The sequence below is a fragment of the Neospora caninum genome, chromosome X (assembly GCF_000208865.1).
Source record: "Neospora caninum Liverpool complete genome, chromosome X".
NCBI classification, from domain to species: Eukaryota; Apicomplexa; class Conoidasida; order Eucoccidiorida; family Sarcocystidae; genus Neospora; species Neospora caninum.
The window spans coordinates 2,481,121-2,501,434 of NC_018396.1; the positions used below are offsets into that span (position 1 = coordinate 2,481,121).

General features: G+C 55.2%; 2 protein-coding genes across 2 annotated transcripts; one reads left to right on the plus strand and one right to left on the minus strand.

Annotated features, from left to right (window-relative positions):
* Positions 1 to 2,647: 2,647 nt before the first annotated feature.
* On the minus strand, positions 2,648 to 10,509 carry NCLIV_047790 (conserved hypothetical protein; the record flags this gene model as incomplete). Its single annotated transcript, XM_003884330.1, has 7 exons — positions 2,648 to 4,358; positions 4,673 to 6,402; positions 6,583 to 6,896; positions 7,349 to 7,440; positions 7,897 to 8,041; positions 8,569 to 8,656; positions 9,610 to 10,509. 7 exons carry the CDS (start codon positions 10,507 to 10,509, stop codon positions 2,648 to 2,650), a joined length of 4,980 nt encoding a protein of 1,659 aa, XP_003884379.1.
* Positions 10,510 to 12,671: 2,162 nt separating this feature from the next.
* On the plus strand, positions 12,672 to 14,893 carry NCLIV_047800 (hypothetical protein; the record flags this gene model as incomplete). Its single annotated transcript, XM_003884331.1, has 5 exons — positions 12,672 to 13,136; positions 13,424 to 13,516; positions 13,849 to 13,947; positions 14,729 to 14,761; positions 14,831 to 14,893. The coding sequence occupies 5 exons, from the start codon at positions 12,672 to 12,674 to the stop codon at positions 14,891 to 14,893; spliced, it is 753 nt and encodes a 250-aa protein (XP_003884380.1).
* Between the last annotated feature and the right edge of the window lie 5,421 nt (positions 14,894 to 20,314).

Genomic DNA, 20,314 nt, shown 5'->3' on the forward strand with positions numbered 1-20,314 from the left:
CTGACGCACAGAACGCTCCCATGGTCTGTAGTAAGTTAACATTGAAACGTATCCAGTGTAAAGTTTGAACTTAACGCAGCTTAAATTGCTATGTTGCTACGTTAATCAAATAAGTTTCAGCGTTATTGACATTTCATTGACATGCTGACGACATAAATACTAACAAACCGGCGGCTTTGGAAGAAACGCGCACCAGTGCATGCGATAGAGTGGTACATTGCCTGCCCCATATACCACGCGTTGTACCCCAGGGATACAGACATGTTTCAAGTGGAATGAAGAGACCAAGCCGGGTCAAAGCGTGCGGCGAGGCTGGGACTTCCGTCGACGCTTCTGCCGGGCGGTGGATGCACCGGAGTGCACCAGCAGAAAACGGAGTGTTTCGCGACAAAAAGCGAGAGTGCCGTTTGACACTGTTCTAACGCGCATTCAACGTATTGGCGTCTCATACGGGTTCAAACGTTTTGACAAAACTGTGCCACTGTCTTTGTTTTTACCTAGATTTATACGTAGTTACAGATACACTGGTATGTGCATGTGTACATATGCGCGGCCAATGTCCGAAAGAAACGACGGCAAAACAATCGCTGTTTGCGGAAACGATGGGTCAGAGAGCGAAGCCCCGAAAAGGAGCGAGAGACAGGACTGCAAGGGCGGCGGGACAAAAAAAGGTGCAAAAACGATGCAGTGAGAGGGCATCAGACTGAAGAAGGAAAGTGACGTGCAGACAAGAGAAGGGAGTCAAAAAAAGGCAGGCGTTGCCCGTGAGAAAACCTACGACAGCGAGGCCTGCCACATTCTCATGCTTCACGAGTGGCACCAAAAAGCAAACAGAAGAACGGCTCACCATTCACTTTCAAGAAAATCCCACCTCAGACAAAAAAGTGAAGGCGGTGGTGACAGAGAAGAACGGGAAGGGAAATCGTTCGTTCAGGTGGCTCGGGGCGAATTAAACATATGTGACTCAGAAACACAAACACCCAATTTGACAAGAAGACAGAGAGACAATGTAAACACCGGGTTTCAAACGAACACGACCCTCTTTTGTTGCGTCAACGGAACTCAAAAAACGTGGTGCATGCGCTGCATGCGCTGCATGCGCAGGAGGAGCCCCTGTCGGAGGTGCATGAACCCACGAAAGGTGCGTCTGCTCTCAGTCCCCGAGACTCTCGCTGGAGCATCCGAGCACTGCAGAAGCATTTCGGACCGGCAAACAGTCTTCCTTTCTTCCACTCGCGAGTCGGCTTCGCCCCGTCAGTTTCCCTGGCTTTGGCACTTTCGAACGACGGCACCAACGAAGAGAAAGCATAGAGATACTAAGATGTGCACAGTGAAGACTCCCTGGGCATCGTAGAGGAATTTCGGAGCGAAGACGAACCCGACCTGTGTGCAGGTGGAACACGTGACACGTCCAGTGAAAAGTGGGAAAGGGTTCCAAAGCAACAAAGTCCTGATCGATGCTCCCTGCCGCTCGGCGTCTTTTCTTTGTCGCCTTCCTTTAAAACGTGAATACAGCCCTATCTGTACTAAGCGCCGGTGTCATATCTAACTGCCATGGCATCTACGAATCTCCCTGTACTGGACCACCTGCCTGTCTGTAGCAACGCACTGATGTAGAGACACAGGCAATTCGGTAGGCCCCGCGTCTCGGATCGGCCGCAAGCGCATGCATGACCCATAGGTGTGTCTCTCTCCACACACAAAGTCGACACAGTGAAAACGTCCAGAGCTCCGGAGGCTTCCAGGGCCGAATGGAGCCGCCACGCGGCGGTACCGGAAGTGGTCACCGAATATAAGCCGAATAGCGCCGCTTAGGGTGACACTGCGGTTCGAAGAGAGTATGGCTAAAGGAGCGGCACGGCCGTTTCCCAAGTGGCCCTCGTCTGACCCATTTCGCCCTTCTCGAGAACCGCCAGGGGACGCCCCACGTACAGAGAGCGAGGAGCCCGAATTGGTTCGATAGTGTCACTTTGAAATAATGAAGAGACGCGCTTAGAAACGCAGACAGCAACTGCGAACGGCTGCAGTCTTCGCGTGCGTCGCAGCGAAGTCGGGCGTTCCCCGTGTGAACAAACGCGAAGATGGGCGGGAGGCGTATCCAGGCCGCAGGCGACGCCGGGGCATTGCACTTACCATCAAATGCCGCCGAAGATTGTAGAGTGCTATCATCGAACCGGTGTGGCGGATGGCTGCAAATAAAATAATGCTGAGGCAGAATACACAAAACACCGGGAAAAAGACATGGACCAAGCACCGCCAACAAGCGGCTATTCACCAACGCAGAAAATGTCGGCGGATAGAAGACGAAAACAGATAGCCCTACCACCTTCACGTCGCCTCTGTCGAGGGATGTAAATGCACAATGCACAGGCGGCATCAGTAATAATGCTCCACGCAGCATCAATGCATATCGCTATAAGCGCATAGCCACAAACATGTATGTATGTATGTATATATATATATATATATATATACGTTCCGACATGAGAGGATTTATGCTTGTAGAAGTGCGGATGCGGAAACTCGTGAGGCAAGCGGCCTTCCACGCAGGTGAGTGTCCAAGTCCAGCGATCTACAGCCACGAAAACGCAGCGGTGGGGAGCCGAGCGCAGGGATCTCTGTTTCCCCGAAAGGAGGGAAAGCGCCTCTATGCTTGGGTGACTCTCCGAAAGAGCCTGCGGCAATTGCCGACGCAGACAGGGACGGCTGACCCGACAGAGACGCGCGACACGACGCGGAGAAAATCTTGTAACTCGCGTTCTTGACACCCTTCTTCCATTTCGTCGGCCCCATGTGGAAGTTGACACAAAACCGCCTCGCCTTGGCTGTCGTCTTGGTCTTCACGTGTCCCCGGGAGAAGCCGAGAGTGAACATCGGCTGGAGGCTCCGCAGGGTCGCCACCTGCGTGCCCAGCGATGGCCGCGGGCGCCCGGAGAGCGAGAAGAAGCGACAAGACAAGGGGAAGAAGCAGAAAGGGGAAGAAGACGTGAAAGAAGGTGAGAACTAGCGAGAAGACTGAATGGAACGAACTGAGCCCAACAAACGCGGCTTCCACGGGAATTTCCTTGAAGGTCATCCGGTGGCCTGTGACGGCAAAAACGTGGAAGGCAAGGAGGACGATGGCGGCAGACAGAAGCCCGTCAGGCACCACGAAGACCGAGGAAGAAACGGACGGCGGGGGATCCGAAAGCGAAGCCGCCTCAGGAAGAGACAGGTGCGATACTTCCGCCGAGTCATGAGGCAGAGACGCAGGTCGGAACTCCGCGACGAAAAGGTCGAGAAGGAGAGCCGTTTCCGCGAGAGCGAGGAAGAGCGGGAACATCTTCGCGTTTCCCAGAAGTACCATGAAGGAGGGAAGGAGGCCACACACTAGGGTGTACATACACCTCACGACGATGGCTACAGCTCGCTGGGTGCCTGCGCACGGCTGCCTGGCGTCCTTCCCGAGACCACGTCTCGGTTCCCGCCTTTCCGGTTTCGCCGCAGAGTTTCCGTCGCTGTTTGTGGAAGCCTCGGGCGCGGCGGCCCCCGATCGGCTCCAGAACGGAAGTGCAAAGACGGAGGAGGTTGCGAGCGCGTACCCGGTGGTCAGCACAGACAGCAAAAAGATGAGGCGAGGCAGAAGCAACACCAGCTGGTGGGCGAGAGCCTGGAGGGGCTGAAGCGTGGATGCAGGGACGTGGCGTTCGAGGAGACGGATATTGCCCTTGGAGGTGAAGAGTAACTGTCCCAGTCTCACGAGACGCGTCCACGAGTCGGCGAGTCTGAGTGCATCTTCCTCGCAGCCGAGAGCGATCTGTGAAATCCAAGTGAGACTGGTGAGAGTCCACGCGAGCAGGCACCGACAGAGAGAGAAGAAGAAGAAGGAAGGAACCGCGAAGACTGGCGACAGAACCGAGGAGAGCAGAGGAGAAGACAGAAAGAACGGCAGTTCCGAGAAGTAGTAGCTGCCGAAGGCGAGGGCAGGGCTGGGGACAGAGACGGTCGCTGGCGAAGGCAGAGCCGAAAACGAAGAGCTAGCCAGCACTTGCGAGACGACGTACAGAGAGAGCGCGAGGAATTGAACCTTCATACTCCACTGAACGACGGACGATCTCGAGGACAGCTTGCTGGCGCCCGTCGCAGCCGCGACCCGACCACGAAACGAGGTTGGAGAAGACACACACCGACGAGAAGACGAGGAAGAGGAAGGACTGGATTCGAGGAGCGGAGACGCGAGCAAGTGGAGAGAGACGAAAACGAGGAAGGACGAGAGCAGCGCAGAGTCGACGACAACTGGTTCAGGCTGGCTTCCCGGCAGCGCTTCGACAGGATCGAAGAAGCCGTCGATTCGCAGAAGCGCCAGCAAAAGCGGAACCCTGCATGCACATACACAACCAAAATCTGCTTACGCATGCAAAGGCTGTCCTAAGCGGCGAGAGCAAGGCCACGTCGCGGAGAGAAACGAACAAGGCGCGCGCGGCGCCAGAAGGAATCCCTAAGGGCAGAACCCCAACAGAAACACAACCCAAACTCGACTTCGAACGTTCTCTAGCTCGCTGGCACCGGAGCCCAGGGAAGGTGGAGTGTATGTAAGCACGGAGAGGCGTTCGCCGGAATCTCGACGCGGAGTCTCCCGTGGGTACCTCTCTGCTTGGGAGGCGCCTCTGAACAAAAGCTTGGCATTCCTCACTTGAGCATGTTTGCGCGGAGGTGCTGCCTCTGCCGTCTGGATGGATCGGGTTCCACCTTCTCGCCCCTCAGGCTCTCCCGCCTCGCGGCCGCCTGGTCTAGCCTCCGCTCCCTCGCTGGTTCGTCGGCGTCGCCCTTCCGCGCCCGGCCCCACAGGCTTCCCGTCCCGTTCGGCTCGTCCTGGCCGCTCTTTCCGCCTCTGCGAACCCGCGCGTCGATCGCCAGGCAGGCGTCCGCCACCCGCGACGCGAGAAAGAGGCTAAGGCCCACAGCCGCCACGGCGAGAGACAGCAGGAACCGGACAGCTGCATGCTCGCGCATGCTGAAGCAGTCACTGAAGAGGAAGGCAGTAAGGAGAGACCCGACAACGAACGTTCCGTAAAAGTTGGTGACGCTTCGCCACCAGCAGAAGAGCGAACAATACACGGCCCGCCGGTATCTCGCCTGCCGAAGCGCCGGCCAGGGAACCGGGGAAGGCGTCTCGAAACCGCCGTCGGAAGGCTCCGGCGCGTTCGCCGAAGGCAACATCTCCCTGGCTTCTTCGCACGTGGCTGCTTCTCGTCCGCCTCGCCTCTTTGTTGTCAGCGTCGCCTGCTGGCGCCCTGTCGGGTCCTCTCTCCTCGCTTCGTTCGTCAGCTGCTCCGAGTGCACTCGGGACACACTCGCGCCGGTCGTTGGTCCGGAAGCCGCTTGGGCGCCGCTGCCCGCGTGCTGCGCGGTCGGCTCTCGATTTTCGTGCAGACGGAGAAGCGACCGGAGAACGAGGACGGTTGCAAGGCCCAGCAAGACGCCCGCGAAGATCGAGGAGTCGTGGGTAGTCGAAAACTGCAGTTTGCTCGCGTCGAAGACAGCACGCGAAAACTCGGCGCACGCAACCGCGTAGTCCGAAGCCCCAGAGAAGATCTCAGCAACGAGGGAGTCCCCAGAAAAAGAAGAAGACGAAGAAGGAGACGAAGGGGAAGGAGACGAAGCGGAAGGAGACGAAGCGGAAGGAGAAGCGGCCTGTGAGGATGAAAGACGATCTGGCTTGTCCGTCGCGTTTGCCCGTCGCTGGCCGGAGGGCCTGGGCTCCTCAGTGACTTGTTTGCCGTTTCCTGCGCGTCCTTCTCCTTCGTCTGCGTCGAAGCGGTCTGTCTGCATGGTCAGGCGACGTTTGAACGCAAGGGGGAGACGCGCGAGAAGACTCTGGAGACGTTGGAGAAGCCCAGAAACGCGCTCCCACGACTGGCGCACGGTGTGGTGATCAACCACGGCTGTGCACTTGGCCATCCGCGCATAGGCATCGATCGACCGACGCTGGTGCCACGCCACAATGTGCTGGAGCTGCGCCACGTACAGCAGATCGCTGCAGCGGAACGCGAGCGAGGCGTCAAAAGACGAAGGAGAAGCGCCTGAGGAAGAAAGGACGGCGCAGGAGGGGACGAAGGACGAGAGAGACGGGACAATGTCGGGGATTAGAGAGCCTACCGCAGAGAAGGGAATAGGGACACCCAGGAGAAGAGCCGCAGTGGATGTCCAGTCGACCTGGCGAATGCGTCGCGGGCGATACAGAGGAGACGCCGACGCGGAAGAGGAACCCGAGGCCGAGGCGAGAAAGGCGAGCCCGGAGTGGTGCCGAATATAAGGAGGAAGAGGCGTCGGGAAAAGAGGGAGAGGCGACGCGAGGTTGGCCACCTCGGAGGAGGTGAAGGAGAAGGGAAGCATCGAAAAGACAAAGAGAGCTGCGTCGACCTGAAGAGAAGGGAGACACGAGAAGGCCGCGACGACGTTGAACGGGACAGTGTTGAAGAAAGAAACGGTGCGCACCAACGCGCGCGGCTCGGCCCTTCAAAGAAGCCAAGACACCTTTGTGGAAAGACGCGAACCAGGAGTCCGTCCATTCAGTCGCGAAATGGTTCTCTTCAGACTTACTTCCTCACTCATGGATCCTCCGTGCGCGCCATCATCAGTCATTCCGTGGTCTCCCATAACCATCAAGAGGGTCCGCATAACGGATGTCGGGGCGGCTTCCGAGGACGCCCGACAACGCTCGGCGGAAGCGGGGGAAGCGCAGGCCGAGGCACGCGTCTGATTCGCGCTCCGTGAGGCCCTCTCTTTGCCAGCTTCCTCAAGAAGGTGGGCCGCGACATTGAGAACGGCACGATCCATCTGCCTCAACTTGGCGCCCATCAGAGGACTCCGAATGTCAGCCTTGTGCCCCACGTGATCGACGCCGAGGAAGTGTCCTGCGACAAACCCCCACGTCGACGGCGAAGAGAGGGGAGAACCAGCGGTGGCGGAACACGAAGAGGCAGAACCTTCAGCTTTCCCTTCGCACCTGTCTGCTTCGAAGTCACACCTAGCAGGAAACAGAGGAAAGAGACTCCGGGAGAAGTTCGATGCAGACAGACACGCCCGTCACGCAACCCAGGCAGTGTCGGAACCGTTCGCGACCTCGATCAGTTTTTGCCGCGGTGTGCTTCCTACAGAAAGAGCCAACCAATGGGGACGCGATGAACCGCACACAAGTCGGAGACAGAAGCCGCGAGAGACAAGTCCCACGGTGGAACGAGGCACACAAACAGACAAAGAGCGAAAGAGAGGAAGGAAGAGAGGGAGAGAGAGAGAGGAAGGGCGAGAGAGAACAAGGGAGAGAGAGAGGGAGAGACAAAACGGAGAGACCGGAAGGCACAGGTACCTTGGAGTGAAACTGCGAACAGAAAGCGGAAGGCTGGCACACGAGACGAAGCCCCGAGCACATCGGCATCGCCAGAGAAACAGTCGAAGAGCCTGGCGCACAAAAACGTGTATGGAAGGGATATGTTTCTACCCCCTGCGCCTATGCTGCAATTTTCTCTCCACACTTTACGGGGGGACAGAAAGAGGCGTTGCGCCTACGGTCCCCGGAGAGTCTTCCCTCTTTGCTTCACACTTGTTCTCTCTTTCGGAGACTCTCCTCTTCTCGTGCCCCTCGCTTCGTCTGCGCGCTTGTGGAGAATGGAAAGCCCTCCCACCGACGCCGCTGCTCCGTGCGCAGTTTTTGTTCACGCACGCTTCCCTCTGCTTCCCTCATTCCACCTTTTCTTCTCACAAGTGTGCGGCCGTCCACGTGTTTGTTGTCCCTTTCTTTCGTCTGTGGCTCCGCGCAGTCGCCAGCTCCAGAGCGCACTCTCGGCCCTTTCTCCTCTTCCTCCCCGGCTTCACTGGTTCCCTTTCTTTCTTTTTCGCGTCATTCTCTTCGCTTACTCGGCTTCTCTCGCAGTGGGGAGGAACTGCCCCAGAGACCGCAGCACGCCGTCGTCGACTGTGTGGATGTCGTGGATGTCGAAGGACGGCGAGCAGTGCGTCGCGGTGAGTAAATGCCCAAACAGGCTTTCCCACGTGTCGTCCCCTGGCAGGAAGCAGCAAAAGAGAAAACGAAAAACAACTGCAAACGTGTGAACGCCGAGAGTCCCCCGCACAGCGCGAGGTACTCGAGTTCGCACACCCGTCACCACCATTTTCCGAGACGCGAAGAGAGAGGCAAACGCCGAGAAAGGCAGAAAGAAAAAGCTGCAGGGAGAGACACACAGAGAGAGAGGAGAAGCGTGGGGGCGCACCAAAGGAGAGAAACGCCTTCCTTCCAGGACAGCTAGAGGAACGGCGTCTGCATTGAGAGGAACGTTTTTGAGTGTGGGGGAAGAGACCTCCAAAGAAGGCGAGACACAGAGGGCAACACACGCCCGTTTTCTTCGCCCGCGATGTGACGATGTGACAGCCCCCGTTTTTGGGCACCCTCGCCGATTTTTCTGCCGCGGGTTTTGCTACTCTGTCCCTCGGCCTTCTCCCTTTACGTGTCTCCCTCGTTCTTCGATCGCTCTTCTTCGATCGTTCTTGTTCGATCGCTCTTCTTCGACAGCTCTCTCGTGGGCCGCTCACCGAGCGCAACCGACGCCCTGCCACTGTTGCGCAGTTGGAGCAACAAACTGTCTTCCGTCATTCGGGACGACGCAAAGGATTCGCGGACCTGCGCAAACCCCAGAGGCAGTCGTCGGAACGCAAGTGCACACAGAGGCGAAAACGACGAGAAACGCGAGCAGGAAAACACAGAGGGCGGAGAAGAAACAAGCACCGACACCTGGGGGCCGGGAACGTGGCATTTCGCCGTCAAACGCCCAACAGAAGTAACGAGCAGTAAATGCCCGTACAGTGTGCTGGGGACACAATGACTGATATGCATGGGATAGGGCCATCGCACGCCTCCGCTTCTCAAAGTATTTTCACGGAGAAAGCATGGCAGAAACTGCGTTCAGCTGCCGAAGCAGCGGAGACACAGGGAAACCGCAGACGGCGCCAGACTGACAAGAAATCTCGACGCCTCCAAAGCGGCGAGCCTCGGGAAGAGTTCTGTGCATCTTTCGACTGACGTCACCACCCCTCCGGGCGTATAGCTGCAACCATATGGATGTCTTTACAAACCGGATATCAACAGAGGAAAGCAGAGAGCGAACCGTCTTGCACCGGCATCTCTCTCTCTCGTCCCCCACTCCACACAGGCATGTGTGCGAAACACGCACGTACACAATACGTTCAAATATACATATATACATATATATATGTATATATATATAGATATATATATATATATATGTATATATGTATATATGTATATATATATATATATATGTATATATGTATATATATACATATATATGTATATATATGTATATATGTATATATGTATATATATGTATATATGTATATATGTATATATGTATATATATGTATATATATGTATATATGTATATATGTATATATGTATATATATGTATATATGTATATATATGTATATATGTATATATATGTATATATATGCCGTGTGCCTTGGTCGAAGCAGATTTCGCGTTGGGTTAAGTGAGCCTCTTTTCGAGCATTTGGCACAGAGAGAGCGGAGGTGGACCCCCTGTTCTTGTGCTGTACCTCGAAGAACGTGGGCAAGGTTCCGGACCCCAGAGCTTTCAGCCTTTGCGTGGTGGCCGTTGGGGCGTCGGCCTCGAAGACGAAGAGCCGAGAGGAGAAGGGAGACTCGGCGACAAGATGGCGGTCGTGGGCGAGAAGGAAGTGAAGAGAGGGCATGTGGTTGTGGTGGGGGGGGGCATCCTCGCCTGTCTCGCTGTCTCCGGTTCCTTCATCCTCTCCGTTTTTCTTCGCGTCTCCGAAAAACTGCGAAAAGAAGCGCAAGTCCCTCGGCTGCGTCCAAGCCGGCTTCTTCGGCGAACACGCGACGTCAGTGGAAGAACCAGGAGAGGCGGGCGGAGCCGAGGCTACAGAAGGCGCCGTTGAGGCCGCCGTTGAGGCCGCCGCGGCGCCCGCAGGCGCTCCCCCGTGGGGGGGAGTGAGGGAGAAGCGCGGAGACAGTAAATTCGGAGGCAACGCTGCGGGCCGTTTCCCCGGTTCCCACCAGGCGAAGTCGAAGCGCAGGGCGTCCACGAGGAGAAGGAGCAGCTGTTCGTACGGATAGACAGACACCCAAGAGTGCGCAGACGTCGCAGAAGATGCCGCGCGAGGCGGGGCGTTCGAACACGCAGGCGAGGGAGACAAAGGACACGACGGAGAGGCGTCGGCTGTCTCCTCGTCTCGGCGCGGCGGGCGCGCGTCTCTGTCTCCGGCGCGGAGCGCATCATCGTAGGGGTGGAGGTGGAGGAAGAGAGGGGGAAAAGGCAGCTCGGAAGAAGAAAACACTCCGAGCTCGATTCTGGAGAGAAAGAAGCCTTTCAAGAAGAAGAAGGTGGCGGCGACGAGGAGAAGGCCGATCCCAAAGAGCAGACCCAGCGGCTCCCACGTCAGAGGCCCGCAACAATCGCGACGCGCTTTCGCCATGGCTGTGTCCGAAGAAAACGAACAAGTCGCGGGAGACAAGGCAAAGGAGACACGGGGGTATGGGGAACGAAGGACATGGGAAGACGGAGAGACGCAGGAGAGAGGGGGAGAGTCCACGCGCCACACGCGAAAGGCAAGCGGCACGGTACCGAGATGAGGACAGGAAGGGACTCGCCTGCGAAAACTTCCAGGAAAGGAAACGCGACCGCAGAAAAGAAACTCTGCGGCCAATTACGGGAAAGAGAGAACGGTGTCAAGGAAGCGGGGCGAAGGGACTCGGAAACACACGGAGCCTCGACGCGTCACCAGCATCTCTTTGGAAGTGCCTGTTTCAACTCACGTGGCCAAAGAGCTTCACGTTTCAACGTCCAGACCCTCGCGGGAACCTCGGAGCCTTTACAAGAGACTCCCCGCTCGTGTTCGGCTTTCCACGAAATAGCCATCCCGGCCGGCGTCGCCAACACCAGTGGCAAAGATATATATATATATATATGCGTACCAGTGTATTTGTACGCTTGAGGTGATACCGGTTCACCTATATATGTATGTGTGAATAAATGGAGACGTGTGCGGGCCCCTGCCTCGTTGCTTCGGAGACCAAGAGTGTGGGCGTCGTCCGTTGGTCTGCGGCTTACAACGAAAGTCCGTACAAGCGAATGCAGATGCAGATCCACACGCATGCAGGTGCGTGCGTCTACAAATCGTAGATGCAGTTGGAGAGGCTTCGTCGTCGGGTAGTCTTCCAAAGACGGGAGGGTGTTTGTTGCCAGGGCCAAAGTCGGAAGGCGCCTTCTGCGGAGAGTGTCTTTGCAGTGCGGGGGCGAGAGTCGACAAAGACGGAGACTGTGGAGGGTATCCGAGCGTTTCGAAGGCGGTGGAGGCGCAGCGGCTCCATCCAGCTTTCGAGGCGTTTTTTTGACGAGGCACGTCTCGCGTGAAGGTCGGACTCCTCTCGCCTCGCACACAGAGAGATGCGGTCGGAAAGACACACAATGGCCAGCTCTCACCGAGCCAGGAAAAAAGAGGAAAAAACGGCGCGAACCCAGCCTTCCGCCGGGTGAAAACAGTCAACGCAGTTGCCTCTCTCTTTCCTGGCAGACGACATCGGTCGATTCCAGCGGACGGCCCTCCCGCGCGAGCGGCGCGCGCACACGTGAACATGAAAGGGGGGTACGGGGGGAGTCTGCCTCTTCTCGGTCTCTCAGAAAGGGACTCTGTCGGCTCTCGCCCGGTCCTCTCGGATGCGGGCACGGAGGAGTGTGAAAGGAAAAGTGCGGGATTCTTCAGACGGGCGCTCGCAGAGAGGGCTTCGGAACTCCCGTGCACAGGGGCGCCGGAAACTGCATGCGAGTTAGCCAGCAGAGACCACGGACTGCTTCTTCGGAGACACAAGAAACACCCGCAAACTCGCTGCCTCCGCCGTGCTCCCTGTGGACCAAAAAAAGGTCTGAGTTCAGCCGTTCCTCGAAACTGCCGACGCGCGAGCTAGTGATGCCTGCCTCGTCTTTCTGCCTCTCTGTGCGTCTCTCTGCCTTGCTTTTCCTGGCTAGGACAAAACGCGCGGCTCAAAGGCCCCGTGTGTGTCCTCTCAACTGCTGTTGCCGTCTCGCGCTGCCGTCCTCCCCCTTCTCGCATTTTCTTTCCCGAAAGCGAAGGCGCCAGCGAAGGAGTCGAAGGAGCCGCTCTCGTTCCTGCGGTATCTCTCTGGCTTCTTTTCTGGAGAAAAAGAAACGCTGCGCTGGGAGAAAGCCGTGCCTTTCTCGCGCCTGCGGCGCTCTCCAGAGGGGAAAAAGTCCAGGCGAAAGAGAAGACAACAAGATCCTTTCTACACACTTTGGTGTCCAATGAAAGGGCGGTCGTGTCGCCTTTTGTCTCGTGACTTGTCGGCCATTTCCCCGGGAAACCCACGCCCTCTCGCCTGCCGCCGGGACGTCTCTGTCAGAGATCCACGCGCGCAGCCGCCTTCACCTGTTCCTGGCGATTCCCACGAAGGCCACCGGTCCTTCTTCTCCCTCCTAAAACCGTCGTGTTTCCTGGCTTACTCCGTTTGTTCTCCTCTTTTTCCCTGTTCTCGTTCTCCTCACTCGCGTTCTCCTCGTCCGCGTTGTTCTCGTGCGCAGCGCCCTTCTTTTGCCTCTCTCCCGCCTTCCTCTGCCTCCTTCATGGTCCCCCGACTGGTTTTCCGCGGTCTCAGACCTGTTGGCCTGCTTCCAGACGCCCTTTTCTCCTTTTCTCTCCTCGCCCTGTGCTCCGTTCTGTGTCGCCTCGCGGCCTCTCGCGCCGCGTCTGCGGTGTCTCTCCCCTCTGCGTCGCTCCCCTCGCTGTCTACCACTTTGTGCTCTTCTGCGTCGCCCGTGCTCCCCGACCTCGGCTTCGCGTCAACGCTCGGACAGCCTGCGCGCACTGAGACGACGCGTGTTCGCGCGGAGGTTCCCGCAGGCCCCGAATCTTCTTCCAGAGCCCCCAGTGCATCGAGAGACTCCGCGAGCTTCTCGCGAAAAACCGCTCCTGGCTCTGACAGCGAAATTCAGACCATGGAGGGAGAAGCCGCCGCGCAAAACAACGAGGTGAAGAACGCCGTCCAGGTTGCCTACGTCACCTGTAAAGACAAATCCCAAGCAGAAGAGGTGAGACGGCAACTGAGCTCGGAAGCACTGAAAAAAAAAGGGTAGTTGACGGGGCGGAGAAGCGGACTGCCGCGGAGTTGTCTTTCCGTGACGCGGGAAAACGGTCAGCTGAAAGCATCTTTGGTGTGGATTCGCCTCGCGCCTTCGCTTCGTCCTCGGCTTTTCGCGTCCGGGTTTGCCCCTATAAGGGACGGATTTAGGTAGGTCGGTGGCCGGCGCTTCAGCTGCTCTGTACGGCTTGCCGATCTGCTGGAGAAAGGCAAATCCATGTGGGTTTTTCTTCTCAGGTTGCCTCGAATCTGGTGGCGAGTCGCCTCGCTGCCTGCGTCAACATCGTCCCGGGCATCACCAGCATCTACGAGTGGGAAGGAAAGGTCGAGGTGAGACTCCCCGCTATGCCTTTTCCCGCCCTTCTACGATCGCTTTCTTCACTGGCGCTGTTCGGCGGAGCCGCCTCAAACGCTGCGACTCTCGCACTGCGGCACTGTCTTCTTCGCGCGTGAAGATCGCGTCTTTCCTGCTCCCGGGGGGCGGGGCGTGCCTGTGTGTTCTGTGTGCAGTTTGTCTTGTGCGCTCAAACCTATGTGAGAAGTGGCTGTTCGCCTTCTCGCGTATGTTTCTGCTTTGTGTCGCGCTTTCCTTTTTTCGTGCGGCATTTGGACGGGTTCGTAAGGCCACCGGATCGCTTTGTCGGCGCTTTGTGTGCGCCCAGAAAGACGAAGAAGTTCTGCTCATCATCAAAACCCGCAAAGAACTGGCGTCCGAGCTCGTGGCAGCTGTCCGAAAATTGCATTCCTACGACGTTCCCGAGGTGAGGAGCATGCAAGCTTCCTACTCAGATTTTTCTGCCCGTTCGAACGCGTGGAAAAACAGAGAAAGGTGCATTTGAGATTGCCGGCGAGGACTGACTCGCATTCTGCGGATGCTGTGTTGGATACACAAATGCAAACGATTGCCGTTTCGGCAGAGTCGCGCGGGTCTCCATAGCTTCACGCGAAGGCCGATGGGCCGCCAGAAGGCATCCAACAGAGTTCGGGGAATGCAGGCACGCGGTGAAGGGGGTTTGGTCGCGACTTTAGGTTTACTTACAGGCGATCTTCGAGAGACAGCTTCGAATGTCTGCGTGCATACGCAGATTTCTCCGAGAACCGCGAGCCTCAGCAAAAACGGGGCACGAACGGCGGCGCTTCGTTGCCGGGATCCCTGCAGACGCATATACTTCTGTTCTCGTTTTTTGTAATACAGTTCTGTGTACAGGTACATTCTCTTATGCATATACAGCAGATGCACCCGGATGTATGTGGACACAAATAGATGTATATTGATGTTGTATATCTAAATCTACCTATATATATATATATATATATATATGCTAGATGTAGGCGCAGAGGTGAATCTGCTCATCCACCTACATACATCAAGAAAAATATCTTTATTTTGACAAGCTTGAGAGACGTCACACATGCTGTGCATCCGTGGGGGCCGTCTGTTGCACGGCGGCTGACTTTCTCTTCTAAGTTGTGCTTTACATCGCGGAATTCCATGTCGGCGTCTGTTGTTTTTTTTTGGGTCCTCGGTTTCTTTGCTTGCAGGTGATCTTCCTAGACGTCGTCGGCGGCAATGAGGTAGGCAAGACACGGCGGGTCTCGAGAAAAAAAACGTTTGTGAGGTCATGTCTTTCTCGCTTACGGCAGCCAGAGGCCAACATCCTTGTGGAAAGGTTCCAGAAAGTGAAGGAAGCGTTGGAGAAAGGGTAGGTGAAGCAAGGGTGCCAGGGAAAGTAATCGTAGAAATATCAGTAATCACACTGACGGGGCAGTAGGCGTGGCATCAGTGGTAACGGCTGTGTGGGGCGAGGCGAAATGGCGCAGTGGATGGGCTGGTGTCACGCAAAGAGTTTTGCTCGGATCTCGATCGAGAAGACGATCTACAGAGAGCCGGCTCCGCTTTTTCCTGAATCGGAAGAACCAAAACGTGTGCGTTTGCCTGTTTCCAAAAACAGCCTTACCTCGACTGGGTCAAGCGCAATACGCAGAGAACCACGTGAATGCACTACAAGGTGGCCGACTTCAACGCACACAGCAAACGCCTCACCCAAAGCATAGAACGCTGAGGGAAACACCCCGGAGTCGCAACAGGGGTTTCAAATCGCAGTGGTGTGTGCCAGTGCCTGGGGGTTTGCCGATTGCAGGCGCTTTTTCACTGTTGATGGATATGCTTGATCCTGTGTATTTCAACGTGTACACTTTTTTTGGCATACGAACACATGCCCATTTTCAAATGCGTCCCTCTAGGTTAGGTGGACCCACGAAGTGCATGAGCATTTGAAGCGCCTCTCTAAAGTTTGAGGTTGGGACGCGAAGCCCGGAAATCGAGTGCTCTGCGTCTCTGGTAACCAGACCACGGAGGGTCACGTTCTCTACGCAGGGACAGGAGCTCGACTCCCCGGAAGACTTCTGAACGGCGTACGTTCTCTCCCCCGTGTTTGCATGCGGCCACGATGGATGCGTACGCTCCATCCACGTCACGCCAAAGGGCAAGCTGGACGGTCTCGGCGTGTAACAAGCCGGGGTGCGCACACAGAGAGTCCCATGCAGAGTTCCGTAGATCCTCAGCACCCGCCAAACGGTAGAGGGCGGATGGCTCTTTTCAGAGTCTTACTTTGCCTCGCTAACGTAGGAAGAGCTTCGTTTCTATAATGTGGTACATCTTCCGTGGATAGAAAAGAACAGGAAACTGTGAACGGCACATTTGACGAGAGGGAGGTGTCTTTCTGTGCACTTAAACTTCGTGTGGGTGTACGTCGGCAACGCAGTGGTGTGGTGGGACGGAGATCAAATTCAACTGGCGGAACCGTACGAAGATCGCTCGTGTCGTTTGTAGAGTGTTCTCCGTCAGTATTCAACCCTGGGAATTGATACAGTTCTTTCTAGTTCCCGTATTTCTCGCGTTTTCCGCGTGTGCGGGTCGAAGAAGTTGCAGGAGTTTCCGCAGAAGCTTCCTCTGCACCTCTGAGTTTTTTCTCGTCGATGGCAAGTGAACCAGATATGAGAGCAGGAGTAGACGGGTGTAAGCTCGAACGCTAGTCTAAGTCTCTAACGTACCGTTTACCTACAACTGTACGGAACGCAACAAACCTCCAGGCCAAAGAGTAAAGCCGGGTAAACTGCAACAGCACAAAGTAGTAGTGCGCACGCAGAACCTTGTTCGAGTCTCGCTCGACGATCAGAACTTGAGATGCTTTTCTTTGTCCGTGGTCTGTCGGCGATTCGCTCGAATTGTGCCACACTGCACAGCGTGGTGAGATATTTTTCCAAGTTTGGTATGTGTGTGTGTGCGGGATCCAAATACCTAACGTGCTTCCACAAATATAATTCCACTGTCCACAAGTACACAGTCATACAGCTAGGATTCGGAGTCGTCTTTTATGACGCCCTGACCTAGTAACGCTGTACAGTCTTCACCTGGATATTACGCCATATACATGCGTACAATCGCGCAGCTTACTGCATGGCACAGTGAATTATTGCGCGTAACGGAGAAGCTCGGGACTTCGCCGCCACCTGTACCTCCTGAACAGTCTCCTAGTTACCAAGGAAGTCTTCGCGGAGAAAGGAACCCCACTACGTCATCGTGATGCCTCGACAAAAGGAGCGCGGGATATAGCGAATCCCACAGCCACATTCCAAATACGCCTTTGAAAATTGTGTCCGTATGGCCATCGTGGTTGACAAGCAGGTCTCTCAGCCTCCGGCGTGTCGAGGTAAATAGAAGGGCACGAAAACCCACCGAAGGCTCAAGGTTCAAGTTCACTGCTTAGAAACCACATACCACACCAGCTAGTGGGTAGTAGGAAGCAGATTTGAAAAAAAAGGTTGTCCAACTGTCGAGTTCCGTCGTTATGTGGCACGAAACTGATAGCCATCCTCTCTGAGCAAGCTGCCTTTTTGTCTGCTTCAGCACGCGGAGAAATGCAAATCTCTATGAACTCTGTCAGCTCTCCTCATTCTGATCTTCACTATCATCAAACTGCTCCACAGCGTGTGCGAGGAAAACTTTGTACATCTCCGCCAGTCGTGGTCTACATCCTTCTCTACAGGAACTTCCGTACTTGCCGAAGAACCTTTTCGCCTGTAACGGATTTTCCCCGAGCCCGTCTCATTTTATTCAGACCAGTTTGCTGTTCTGTTTTTACTGCCCAAGGTCTTCTTCCAGAGCCTGTAGGCGGCGTTGGAGCTGGAGCTGGCTCTGTTGTAACAACGCATTTTCGTTGCGGAGCGTTTTGATGAGGTCGTGGAGGCGGATATTTTCGCTCCGCTGCTGGACAAAGAACTGCTTCAGTTCCATTTTTGAACGCTCAAGATGTTCTACGAGATCTTTTTTCATGTCGTCTACCAGAGTCTCGCATGTGCTCGTCTGCGGAAAAGGCAGAAGCCACAACTAACGCACTCGTGATGTGCACTGAAGTGTCCACCTTCCTTTGCTGAGATGAGCAGCGCCACTCCTTGTTCCAGAGAATACGAAATCGAAGCCACAGTGTTCCACACAACTCTCGCTTATCTTCAACTACACGGCAGCGCAGTGGAGCTACCGTGGGATAGTTTTCGAACAATGAACGACAGCCTGTCCACTCCCTTCTGTCCTCAGCTCAGTATCTCTCTTCAGACCCTTTTTCTACGTGTTCCTCTCTACTCCTGTGAAGCGCCAGGAGTCCCTGGACCTTGTGACCTTTCTCCTAGACTGACTTGCACTACTTTTTGGTTGCGGTACATGTGAACTTCTCTGTGAAGAGACTTCAACTCAGAGTCAATGATACTTTCGAGCTCTCGAATTCTCTGTTTCAACCCCGAACCGCTGGTTGGAGTGAGGAAGGTTGTTCGAGGGGATTCCAAAGATACATGTTCGATAGCGGGTCTAGGCGATGAAGGGGAAGGCTGCTGCGAAGGAGCGGGCTGCTGAGAACACTGCATTGTTGTTTCGTCCTCAAAAGATCGGGAACTCTAACGAGACAAGTTTCTAATAAACGTATAAGTCATACAGGTACGTCAGTGTAAACCGAACCGAAAGCTAGAGAGCAGCTAACGGCAAAAAGACGCTGGATACAAAGAAGTATGCAGAGGTTTGTAACTTAGTCACCGATGTCCTTGCCTATAATGAAAGGAGATGACAAGTTTCCAGGGAGTGGCGACCGCTGCGTTGATCGTGGGAGCCATGAGCGAGGCGCTGCCGGAATAAGGGGGAGTGAAACATACGTTCAAGGGGTAGAGAGAAAAGAGACGTACAGACGGAGGAGGAAGAAACGAGGAGGAAAGTAAAAAAGAGACAGGCGAGGCCAGTGAACGTTGTCAGATACCCAAAACGTGTGTTGGTCTACGTATCAACTGAACTGCGTTCCCCTTTAGGGTCTCGCGACAGCATCGATTCTTCTTGATGTATCTTGAACCAGCTTGGTTTATCGAGCGTCTGTCTGCATGTCTCTTCACAGAACGACACAGGGAAAGTCTGCACTGTAAACTTCAAATTTCAATTCCTGGCTCCGGTCGTTGAAAAAGCCTATCCAGAGTTACGTTCCCCGTATTCACTTGCAAGCGCCCGTGTAAGTCTTGTGTATCCTTGGCATTTCATTTGACTCTCTCGAAAGTTTACGGTCCTCTAATTCCTGCTCCAAGCTCTAGGCAACGACCTTGTGTTGTCCAAATTGCGTGTGCATCCGCGTTCGCAAGAAATGGGGCAACACACGTAAAACGTGGGGCCCCAAAATCGGTTTGTGTGTGTGAGATGCATAATATTAAGGGGAAAGATGTTTCGTCTGACCTCAGCCAACAAGCTGGAAGGTCATCCTGCTATGTTTGCGGCGCAGGGACCGCGGCAATACAGCGCGGATCTTTCCGAAACAACGGGTCTAACACGTGACAGAGAATCAACAGATGGACAAGGGACGCAGGGACGAACAGGTCGGCAGTACAGAGCGGGGAAAATGGGCCGGGAATACGTCAGTGAAAAGAGAGCTCTCTCGCCGAGAAAAAAGGCGAGCACTTTTAATTGTCATCACTCTGAGCCTATACGTTTCGGTCACATCCACCGGAGACGAAAAGACCCCGCTAGAGAACGCACAGCTCTCGCTGGAGAACGCACAGCTCTCCTTACGAGAGAGAGGGGAAACGCAGAACCGAACAACTACTACACCAGCAAATAACTGGATGAAGAAGGCGCATGAGCTCCGTTTCGTCTGCCGTTTCCTCAAGTTACACCCATGGTGACAAACGCTGCAACCCCCAGATCATTTACAGAGGTTTTGTACACGAGTGCCCGAGTGTGTGCTCTGGTACGGGGTGTCTAGATGAGACCTCACCTGACGCGGCTACCGTAAGCAGGTCCGTAGCTTCAGATGTATAAAGGCAATCGGCAATAGACTGCACATGGACTCGGCACTTGTCCTCGTATCGGTATACAGGAGGCTGAGGCAAAGGGGACAGGGAATGAAATCTTTTGCAGAAGCATTGACGACGAACCGAAGAACGGTTTGAGGCGGGAGCTCCAAAAGCGAGATCGCCTCCACCTGTTGCCGAAGCCTCCCAAGGGACTTCGAAGATAACCTCCTGGCGCAAAATGTGACAGTCCATACGCTACTCCAGATACTCCTAGTGATCGTCTGTGACCTCCACCGTCCGACAAGGAAGTCCATATTTGTGCATCTCTACGCTCGCACAGAGGCATATTTGGTCGTGACTTATGACGCGTTGGTGAAAGTCGCGTGTTTCCCCGGAGTTTTCGCCACGGTCGGGCCGAATGCCTTTTTACCCTCTTCTAGACGTCGTCAGAGGTCTACAGGTTTTTCTGTACGCGGTAGACGTGGTCGGGCGTATGTCACGACCAGGTCTACGATTCAAAACCTATCACACGGACTGGCCGCCAACGCGTTTATCAGCTTAAGAGAACCGACACCTCCCGGAAAAGAGATACTGTTTTCATGCCATCTGGACGACAGGAGACAGATTGCGACAGGTAGTACCACCGGCTCCTTGCCCGTGTTGCAGCTTGGCGCATTTGTATCGGACGCGTGCACAACTCGGGGACGCCTCTCTGTGCATTCGCGACGTCTAGCTGCCAGTCCACATTCAAAGCGGCTGAAAACAGATGTTCTCTCACTTGTATATGTCGGGCTGAATTTATTGCAC